This window comes from Neovison vison, chromosome X (assembly GCF_020171115.1).
Source record: "Neovison vison isolate M4711 chromosome X, ASM_NN_V1, whole genome shotgun sequence".
Taxonomy (NCBI): Eukaryota; Metazoa; Chordata; class Mammalia; order Carnivora; family Mustelidae; genus Neogale; species Neogale vison.
The window spans coordinates 108,866,941-108,878,800 of NC_058105.1; the positions used below are offsets into that span (position 1 = coordinate 108,866,941).

The 11,860-nt window shown below is 42.9% G+C and overlaps 1 protein-coding gene across 1 annotated transcript; it reads right to left on the bottom strand.

The window, feature by feature from the left end:
• Positions 1-5,218: 5,218 nt before the first annotated feature.
• LOC122896887 (melanoma-associated antigen B10-like) lies at positions 5,219-6,268 on the bottom strand. The gene is given in 1 exon segment (XM_044234973.1): positions 5,219-6,268. A coding segment is annotated over 1 exon segment (1,050 nt).
• Between the last annotated feature and the right edge of the window lie 5,592 nt (positions 6,269-11,860).

Here is an 11,860-nt window from a genome sequence, read left to right on the forward strand (position 1 = left end):
CAGGAGGAGACTGATTAAATTAATTGTGGCATATTTGCACATTAGAATTTTGGGGACTAGTTAAGAGTCAGGTGGATCTATATGTGCTCTCACAGAAAGATCCTGCATTCATTTTATTAGGGACATGGGCAAGAGAAAAAACAATATGTGCACCATTATCCAAGTACATTAAAAAATCCTCAGATTGTATTTTTTCAGTATGTTTATGTAAGAAAAAAACCCAGACTATATTTTAAAATAATATATGCAACATTTTAAAACTGTGGTTACTTCTGGGGAGTGTTGAATTTTGGAAGATGTAGTAAGGAAAGGGCTTTCTGATTTATCCATATTTTTAGAATTTCTTTAGCACCAAGAATATGTGCACTGCATGGAGCACTGGGTGTGATGCATAAACAATGAATCTTGGAAAACTGAAAAAATAAAATAAAATTTAAAAAAATAAATAAATTCTGTTAAGCTAAAAAAAAAGAATATGTGCACTATTTTGTATTTAGTATATTTAAGAAAGGCTAACAATAGAAAAAGTAGCTGTGTGATATTCAGATGAAGTAACTACTATTTAATGTAATGGAAGGAGCTTGAAATCTGGATGACTTAACACTACAAAAGTTTACTTCTCATACACATAAGGCCTGATGGGCTGCAGGATCTTTCCTGTCTGGTGACCCAGGGATAGAGTCTGCTTACACAGCATGGATCAGCCTCTCAACACAGGATCTCCTTGATTCTGCTGTATGGGACAGAAAGCTTAAAAGTGGCGTACTGACTCTCAAATGCCTTGGTCTGCAAATGACAACCATTGTTTCTGTTCATATTTCAGTGGCAAGGGTAGTCACAAAACCTTTTTCTAATACAAATACGTTTGACAATATAGTGTACCCCTGAGCCCATGAAGGGGGGAAAGACACGATGTGGAAGAACACTTAGAGTCTCTCTATAAACAGTTACAGAGTAGGTCATCAGTAGAGTACAACACTTAGAATTTGTATGAGAAAAGCCCTCTTCATTCTTGGAGAAGTTTCCAAGAAGACCAAAATTGCCTAGCAATACTCCAAATCTTTCGAAGTGCCTACTATGTGACAGGTGTTCAAATACAGAATCACAGCATTTTTCTAAAGGACACTGGAAATCTCAGCAGGGATGCATCATCCTTCTTCACTCTATATAGCACCTTCCTGCCGTGACCTTTTCAATAACCTCTACAGTCCCAATACTGTGAGAACTTTCTTCTTCCTTTTGCTCCATGGGCATATCATAACTTAAGTTTCTGCTATACACCACTTGATGAACATGACTGAACACTTGTACAGGTGTCTTTGGGCACACTGAAAACCAGGATTTTCCCCTGCAGCACATACAGACAAAAGTCAGTAAAATGATGGCTTGTTAGTTTTCTTTTCTTATCAAAGCTGGCATGTCTCCAGGGAGACTTTTTCCACCTTGGAGGTAGACTGAGTAATTGCTCCATGAAGATACCCATACCCTTATCTCTGAAACCTGTGAATTTGTTGTTATACTTTGTAGATGTAGTGAGGTTATGAAAATGACTTTAAAATAAAGAGATTACACTGCATTATCAGAGTGGGCCCAATTGAATGACGTGAGCCCTTGTAAACAGAGAACTTTCTCTGACTGGATACAGAAGAAATGCAGCAGAGTTGGGGAGGGGCAGTTAGAGAGATTCCAAAGGTGAGAAGGATGCAATATTTTATTGCTGATTCAAAGTAGATGGGCTCAGGACTGGAGGCCTAGAAAAACTCTGTCAGCTTTGGCTGACAGTCAGAAAAAAATAAAAATAAAAAATAAAAATAGGGGCATCTGGGTGGCTCAGTGGGTTAGGCCTCTGTCTTCAGCTTGGGTCATGATCTCGGGGTCCTGGGATCGAGCCCCGCGTTGGGCTCTCTGCTCGGCTGGGAGCCTGTTTTCCCCTCTCTCTCTGCCTGCCTCTCTGCCTACTTGTGATCTCTCTCTGTCAAATAAATTTTTAAAAATCTTTAAAAAAATAAAATAAAAACAAAAAACAAGGCCTCAGTATTATTTCCACAAAGAATTGCACCTGCCAACAACCTGCATGATCTTGGAAGGAGATTCTTCCCATAACTCATGAGGAGAGGCCTACCAGCTGAAAACTTGACTCTGGGCTGCAAAAATCCGAGCGCAGAATCTAGCAAACCCATCCCAGAATTTACACGTACAGAAATGTAGATAATACCTACTGAGATAACAAACATGTGTGTTGTAAAGCAGCAAATTTGTGGTGATTTGTTACAGCAGCCATAGAAAACTACTATAAATTCCTGAAAAACTACAGGGTCTGTTAGAATCCATCATCTGCCAATGGTAGCTACACAGTGATTTCCTGTCCTTCCTCATCTACAGTGTAGGAGGGAGGCTTTGGTTTTTGACCACTCAGTGCAGCTTACTGTTCAGTGTGTGAATTCAGTGGCCAGTCTCAAATAATTCATTAGCTTTAATTTTCCTTTATTTCTATTTTATCTTCTTCTTAATATCTCCTAACTTCATGAATATATTTTTGCTCCAAGATATTATAGCCACTATATTCTGTGTCAAATTAGAGTCTACCTATCAGCAGGCATGGAGCACTGGGTGTGGTGCATAAGCAATGAATTTTGGAACACTGAAAAAAAAATTAAATTAAATTTTTTTAAAAAAATAGACTTCTGTGAATGTGGTGGAGGTATCCAGGGTGGAGGGTAGGGGTAAGGAAGTGTCTAAACCTCACTTTCAGAATTACAAGGGAAGGCAATTGCTGTGAGAGGAAGAGCCAGGAGGAGAGATGGAAGCTGTAGGGAGTTGGAAATGCTCTGAGTCAGGGGAGGCCGAGGGACAGCAGCTGTCTCTTCCACCAGAAGCAGGTGTAGCCTCCAGAGGAGGACACAGAGGAGAGCTGGCCAGCAGGTCAGATCCTAGTTTGGACACAAAGGCCCAGCGGGGAAGTCCCAGTGGAGGGAGCTGTCATGCAGGAAAGTGCCGGGACTGGGGACTCCACACAAGTGCTGAGACCAGGGCAGAGCCGGCTCTCAAGGGACCCTGGGGTGAGGGGCAGGAGGATCCTAGGAAAATGAACCCCATGAACCCCCAAATTGTGTTTGATTTTAATTTGCACCTTCCTTCTTTAAACCTGCTTTTAGTACTTGGGCCACAGGGTCTTTCTTTCATTGCCTGAGAGCCATCATGGAATAGTGAGAAGAGAAAGGAATTAAGAGACAGAAGGTTGGCTTCAGGCTGCAACAGCGTGGGCTCCAGAGGAATTCAGACCAGGGCTTTATTCTCAGGGTTGTGTTTTCTGAAACATGTGAAGTCATGAAAATTTCAGAGTTATGTGTGCCTCAGGTTTCTCGTCTGCAAAATGGGCTTAATGTAGTCAGCTTGCGCTCTGGCTCAGTAATACCTTGTGAGGTCAAAAACTGTTGGAATGTAATTTATGTAAGGCACCTGGTACAAGGAATGGCTTTTTGGATTTTTGATAATTACCAGTTATTACTATTAAAATTCTGACATCAAATGCTACCAACCTCCTATCTTGGAATTTTAAAATGTATTTTTATCCTGGATATGTCAGAGAATATACACAGCAATACAAAGCTCTAATACATAACACACCAAATCAGCCAAGATACTTTCAACCAAATAAAAGTAAGTTACCCACTAAGGAACATTTTGAGGATTTTTTATCGTGAGCTGGGAAAATCTTCCCCCGCTGGATGCATAGAACGTTCATAGAAAATGTGTCAAGGGCTACCTAGTTCACTCTCATCAAAACATCTCTTTTTTTTTGAGTTTACCAATTTACACACAAGATAACTTAATTTAAATACCCTATTAAAAGAGTGAGCTCTTAAAAAAAAAAGTTAAAAGAGTGAGCTCTGTCTTTGACAGTACAAGTCAAAGATTGCCAGCAAAATGGCTTCTGAGAATCACAGGTTAAGGCGTAATTAATTACCCTTATTTCTCAGAGACTCCCTGGAAACAATCTACATAAAATATCTAGTTTGTGCACTGTGTTCCCCTATAGTGAGACAAGAGCACAGGGCACCTTTCATTTCTGTCCCATTTCTGGCTAATTCGTGATCTTAAAAAGTAATTTCTAGAAATAGTTTTCCAAACCAGGCTTTATTTTTTTTAACATTTTATTTGAGAGAGAGAGTGAGGGAGAGAGAGCATGAGTGGAATGTAGCAGAGCAGAGAGAGAGGGAGAAGCAGTCTTCCCACTGAGCAGGGAACCTGGTATGGGGCTCTATTGCAGGGTCCTGGGATCGTGACCTGAGCTGCAAAGGCAGGTTAACTGACTGAGCTAGGCATCCCCACTCCAGGCACAGCTTCTGAGGGTTTGGCCCTTGCCTCACTCCCACAGCAGCTTCATCTGATCCACCATCCAGCTTCAGGTGAAGCTGACTCACACCAAAGGACTTGCAGTTTTCCAAGACCCCAGACCCATGAACCTCGGGGTGCTTACACTTGACTTCTCACATCTGGATCCTCCCATGTCCTCTCCTTCTTTTCACCTGTCCTTAGGTCTTAGGGTGTATCCCATCCTCTTTCTTACTTGACAGCTGTTTCTACACTCTAAAACTCTATGGGCACGGTGGGTGGGTCTTGTTTATTCTGACACTCCCAGTACTAGCAGGAAGCCTCCCAAAGATGCTGAAGGAATGTCTGAGAAATAAACGAGACAGTGTGCAAGAGGTCTAATTTATTGTGCTATAATTAATCCTACATTCTTAAGTAATCTATATGTATATGTACACAGGCAGTATCATTTAGTTTTAAACAAACTAAAAGTGAAAAGAAAATGCAATATTTGGCCATCTTTTACTTTTTTCTCTATTTCTTGACCCCAAGTATTTTACTGCTGAATTCTTTTACATTTCCAAGGAAATGCCTAATCCACTGACATGTTATCATAGTCCAAATCAGTAAATAAGATGAGGAATTTCCCAATTTGGTTTACAAAATAATAATCTCTTACTCTTAAATCTCATGTACAGCACAAAATTTGAAAATGTTATTCATAACCTTGGATTTTTGAAGCTAATAAACCTTCTATCGAAAGAAAAAACAATTAAAAATTAACATATAGAACGGGAACATAAACATGCTATACAGTCTGTTTTCTCTGCCCCACCCTGACCTTCCACTAAGGAGAACATGTATTTTTTTTAACAACAAAATGAAGAATCTGTCTCACATTTTACTAGGGGTGGGAGGAGCTGCTAGCCATGGCCCTGGAACGGGCACTGGCCATGGCCTTGGAGCGTGCATTAGCCCTGGCAGCAATAAGAGCCTTGGCTGCAGCTCTGGCTTGGGCTCGTTCTTCCTCATCCCTCAAAGCCTCTTCATAATAGGATGGAAAGGCAGAGGGGATGGTATCATGGATCTTGGCCAAAAACTCAAGAACTCTCATCTTGCTGGTCTCAGCGTGGGCTCTGGGACCCCACAGGAACTCAAAGCGTGGAGGATCACTGTTGACCACCTGCCTATACTCCAGGTAATTTTCTTTCACCAAATCTCTGGTGATGAGCTTCCTGGGCTCCCCATAGATGAAGTGCTTCCTCCCAGGATATAACCCCATCATATTCAGCACCTCCCAGACTTGCTCCTCAGTGGCACAGTTGCCCTTTGTGAAGATCACGCCCAGAACGGTCATCAGCAGACCGGTCTCAGGCACACTACTCTCATTACTCAGCCTCCCATCATAGCTTGGTTCCAGTTTGTTGACGAGCACATAGATGTGCCTATTGGGATCCACCTCCTTCATGTCGAGGCCAAAGACCAGCTCTAAGTGATCAGAGGCTTTCCTGAGGATCACATGGAAGTAATTCCTATAGATCTGAATTACATTTCTAAGCATATCTGCCTTGGTAATGGGCTCTTTGGTTTGATACTTATATAGCAGGTAGTATACCAATATAAACACCTTCTCCCCCAGAGGGCTTCTATGGAAGGGCTCAGTGGCTGTTGGATTCTGGGAGGATCTTGGCCTTCCCTGTACTTCATTGGTGCCTTCATTTGATCTCATGTATGACACAGCTGCAGCAGTAGTGGCGGTGAATGTGGCTGTCCGAGGACCCTGGGGATTGCAAATGATTCAGCTAGTGAGCTCTAAAGGAATGTCTTCCAAATGAGGGGAGGAAGAGGAGTGCAACTGAGCAGTGGCTTGAGCACTTACCAGATCCTGTGAACCTTCTCGGGCCTGTCGGCGTCTCTCACGGGCCCGGAGCTTACTCTTCTGACCCCGAGGCATGATGACTCTGTTCAGGTGCAGCAGAGATGTGGACAGGTGAACCAGTGACCTGGAAGAAAGAGGATAAGATGGTGTGTGCCCATTCACAGGGCGATGCTGTCTTGGTTTTATAAATGACTACCTCTGCAGGTTTTCTTACGTGCACTGCTCAAGGAATTCACAATGTTCATTTTCTCTTCTCAGCTTGTTTCCTAAGAACCTTGTGAAAGTAACGAGAGTTCACCTTAAACTGCTACCTGCCTGATCTGCCTAGGGCCTTCTAGGGTGACAGCAAGGTCTAGAATAGCCAGGCTCTGTGGAGGCCCCTCTGTTTGGGGTAGGTGTGTTTCTCTCATTTCACTTCCAGGACTATCATTTTGGCTTCTGGCCGCTTCTGGTTTCCCTTTATTGCTTTCACGCTGACCTCATTTCAATACTTCATCTCCCTTTGATTCCAGAGGAGAGATTGAGGGAGACTTCAACTGACTATATCTTCTCAAGGATGATAATACGGAAAGAGCTCAGAAGGACTCTCTCCATCCTGGGGTAATTAGGGTCCTTACTGTTCACTCAGGGTCCTCACCTCATCTTCTGCTAGGGCTTGGTACTCTTCCCTCTCCTGGTGTGAGACCACATTTTAAGACAAGGCCCTTATATTTTTAAAAATTACTGAAGAGGTCATTAGGGAGCCCTTAGTCTGACATATCTGCCTGATACCTTCAGGGCTTATAGCATGACTGGTACTCTGTGCAGACCTGCTTTGATATGAAGTCAGTGGTTTTCTCAGAACTCAGTCAAGGTCTTTCTCATTACTCTTGTTAGAACCTGTAACCTCTCTCTGCTTTTCCAAGGTTGATGCTCCAGTCCAATGCCCTCACCTCTCTAAGTTCTCACAAGGAGAATTCAATGGATGCTTCATCAGAAAATTCCTGCCCAGGGCCTGTCAGAAATCTGTGTGACCCCTTACCTTTTGGGGTACAGGGGGTTCCCTCAAACCTTTTGCACTACCTCCTGGCAGGACCTAGAAGTAGTTTCTTTCAAAACCTAAAGCAGCCCCCCTCACATGAAGCCATTCACTTTGAAATGCCAGATTTTGTAATTTAGGATGCTCTGCATCCAACCACTCTCACCTTCGCCCTCCCTAGGCTGAGAACAGTATCAGGACTCTGAAAACCCATTTTTTGGGGGTGGGAGGTCACTCGGACCTCACTCAGTGTCCTCACCTTTACTTATGTTAGGACCTCAGACTCTTCTATTCACTGATCCGAGGCCAGAAACCCCACCCCAATGCCATCTCCTCTTTGAATCAACAAAGGAAGAATTTAGAAGGTACCACAGCAGATGTTCCTTGCCCCAGACTCACTGTTGCTGATGGCAGGGCCCGACTCTGTGCAGCCCACTCTTACTGGATAGTGGGTATCCTCATATCTCATGAAGGGACTTATCTTACCTCCTGACAGAGCCTGGGTCTTCTCCCTCTAACTTACACAGTCCCCTTTGCACCAATTCTTTCATTTCCCTGAGACCAGAGATAGAATTCTGGGTGTCTTATATCCGACCACTCCCACCGGGGTCTCCCAGGCCTGGCCGGAGGGGCCCGGGTTCTGACTAGCCTTTCTCATCTGTTGTAGGTGGTTCCATCAGAACTTAGGGTCCTCAACTAGCTCCTGGAAGGCCCAGTGCCAACCCCTGATCTGATACCATCCACTCCCTGTCCAGAAAGGGAGAATTTAAGGGCACTACATGAGGTAATCCTTGTCCAGGGTCTGCCGGGATTCTGCCAGCCCCCCCCCCCGCCTTTCTGGTGTGCACGGCCACGCGCGCATTCCTCAGACACAGAGTGGGGAATGGGGGGGGGTGTGCCCTCAAGTCTCATTCAGGGTTTTTACCCTAATTCCAGACGGAATGGAACTCTTCCCAAGAGTTCTCCTGCTCACCTGATACCACCAGCCGGAACAATACTTTCACTTCTCCGAGAAGCCAGAGACGGAAGTTGGGGTGAATCCACTTCCCACTTCCGGTTATTCCCATAGGGGCTGAAGGCAGGGGTGTGGCCTTTGGAGGTGAGGGGTGGAGTCTGTTTTGTGGGGGTGGAAGAATCTGGCGAAACTTATTCAGAGGTCTTTCGTTGTCTCATGGGAGGTCTGGGACGCGACTCTTTCGTGATTTGAGTCAGTGAGCCTCAAGACAAGACTTCGTCGTTGGGTATCCCACCTTCCAACCCTCCATTCCCAGTTGCCAGAGGGTGAAGTGAAGGAGCCCCTGAACCTAACAGCGAGTTATGGGCTTAGAAGTGCTGATAGCAGGGATGGGTCTGTATAGGTCCATTCTGTTACGGTGGAATGGCTCCCAAAGAACTCCCTCAGGATCTTAACTGTTACTTCTTAGGGTCTTCCCTCTAATGGCCTGAGGATGTGGATATAAAAATTTCTGTGGATTGTGTGATAATTTTGAGAATGGTTAGTCCAGAACCGTGTTTTTAATTCTTTTATTAAATATTTTTAAAAATTTCAATTCAGTCGAATCAGGGTTGTGGCAGTAATGGAGTTTTGGATTTCACATATAACCATCATTCCCAGCTTAACAAGAAAGTGTACCATCTCCAGTAGTTTTCTTTTCTTTTTTTTTTAAAAGATTTTATTTATTTATTTAACAGAGAGAGAGAGCGAGATCACAAGTAGGCAGAGCAGCAGGCAGAGATAGAGGGGGAAGCAGGGTCCCTGCTGAGCAGAGAGCCGGATGCAGGGCTTGATCCCAGGATCCTGGGATCATGACCTGAGCCAAAGGCAGAGGTTTAACCCACTGAGCGACCCAGGCACCCCTCTCCAGTAGTTTTCCATCCACCCTGTAAACGTTTGCATTATGAGTCTACCCGCTACTCAAGTCAGTATCTGGTAGCAATACAGACCACCAAACACAGCCAGAATACATCTTCCCTCTGGTGTGCAAAGAAGTCAGGAACTACAGGAGGTAACCAGAGCTGGGGATAACACCTGGGTTGTTTTTCAAGGCATGTCTACACTCAGCCCTTTATTCCAAGGGCCACTGGGGTAATTAGCCTCCACGAATTCCCCCTCCAGTTTTCCCTCCTTGCAGTTGCACAAGGGCACTGCCCTCATTGGTAATACTTGGTAATACTTGGCCTATTTTAAACATTCTGAATCACCACCAAGCGCACCTGCTTGCACAGCTTCAATCTCAGTGGCAGAAGGCCATGTACATAGGGGAAGAAATAGCCTTTTCCATCAGGTATCAAGATCTCTCATAACTTTGGTCACTGGCATGGATGCATGGAATGATTAGAGTAGTGGAGAGATGTAGCTCTCCCAGATTCCATCGGTAACATTACTTAATGGGTGACACAGGGGAGCTATATTGTCTGACACTGGTCAGGGGGCATTTTTTGGTGGGGGGGTTGGGAGATTGGTGGGGATGGGAGTGGGAAAGGATGCTGGGCTTGCCTATGGTTCTTTTAACCTGCAGATCTACCCACTCATATCACTCTACTACTTTGGGCTGGCTGTGATGATTCAGAGATTTCCTAGCCTATCTGTGTGGTACCCTCCACCCAGATTCTACACGTTCTCACCTTCTGGCAACTTTTCTATTTTTTTTTTAATAATTGTTTTTATTTTTTAAATTTCTTTTCAGCGTACCAGAATTCATTGTTTATGCACTACACCCAGTGCTCCATGCAATATGTGCCCTCCATAATACCCACCACCAGACTCACCCAACTTCCCACGCACCGCCCCTTCAAAACCCTCAGATTGTTTTTCAGAGTCCATAGTCTCTCATGGTTCATCTCCCCCTCCAGTTTCCCCCAACTCCCTTCTGCTAAAGCCTTCATTCAGGTTCCTGACCACCAGCTGCCCTGGGTTCTCTGGACTGGTTTTACTTACTATGTGATCTCTCTCATGGATCCTGAAAATTGCTCTACTTCCTCCATCCCTGGTCTTCCTGATATTTCTTCACTCATTGATGCTTTCCTGTCTAGGCCCATTTCCTGGTGCCTGGTCATTCTGGTAAATTCTAGCTTCTCGAAATAAAGGGGAAAGTCTTTTTTTTTTTAAGATTTTATTTATTTATTTGACAGAGAGAGATCACAAGTAGGCAGAGAGGCAGGCAGAGAGAGAGGAGGAAGCAGCCTCCCTGCTGAGCAGAGAGCCCGATGTGGGACTCAATCCCAGGACCCTGAGATCATGACCTGAGCCGAAGGCAGCGGCTTAACCCACTGAGCCACCCAGGCGCTCCAAGGGGAAAGTCTTATGGACATAGAATTTTAAACTATGCACTCAAAGGAATCCTAGCACTTAAGATATCACTATAGAAATCTTGCTTTATATGGGTGAATAATTAAATTAATTTTCTGCTTAATCTCTTTAGAAAATAGAGTAATACAAATTAAATTATCAGAGAGGTAGTATATTTTTGATCAAAAGTTTGACCAAAATTTGAAAGATTGATAAAATAAAATGCCACTGAAAGCTTAATTTATTCACATAAGTAAATATATGAAAAGATAATTTGGTATAACATTATTAGAACAGAATGTCATCAATATTTGTAAAACTTCACTGTTGTCAGATTCTTTCCACTCTAATTGCATTTTTCTACATCTCTCCATAATAAAACATACACATTTGCCCAAGAAATGATGTTCAGTTATGTTGATATCAGTTCTCGTAATCATGAGAAACAATTTGTGTGTCCATCAAGAGGAGAATATTTAAATTAATTATGGCACATATGTGATTTAGAATTCTAAAATTAACAGAGTGAGGTAGATCTATTTGTGCTCTCTTGGAAAAATCCTGCATTTATTTTATTCAGGGATGAGGACAAGAGGCAAGATGATATGTACACTGTTATATGTGTATTTTTGAAACTCAAAGTGTATTTTTCTTTTAAAAAAAGTTTATAGCAAAAGATATTCTTTACATTGGTACATAAAATAACATGGATTAGAAAAAAATAAGTACCCAACATTGAGGCAATGGTTAAATGAATTGTGGTTTAAAGCCAATAAAATCAATCTAGTTTCTAAAAACTACAATTATAGAAAACAAAGTAAAACATGGCAAAAAATGGAGAATAAAATAAGAAGTAAGCAAAGAAGTAATAGAGAATTATATGTATCCTGTGATTTCAACAAAGTAAACATGTTCACATAGCAATATAGATTGAAAGGGGATATATGAAAATGGATATAAATGTCTCTGAATGATTGATTTATGTTTTTTTCTTCAGAATTTTATTAAATAGTTCATATTGTTAGTGTAAAAGTTAGAATAGATTAAAAGGGTGTAGATATCCTTTTTAAAATTTAAAGTAATTTTTTATTATGTTATGTTAGTCACCATATAGTACATCATTAGGTTTTTTTTTTTTTTTTTTGACAGAGAGAAATCACAAGTAGATGGAGAGGCAGGCAGAGAGAGAGAGAGAGAGGGAAGCAGGCTCCCTGCTGAGCAGAGAGCCCGATGCGGGACTCGATCCCAGGACCCTGAGATCATGACCTGAGCCGAAGGCAGCAGCTTAACCCAATGAGCCACCCAGGCGCCCCACATCATTAGTTTTTGATGTAGTGTTCCATGATTCATTGTTCGCATA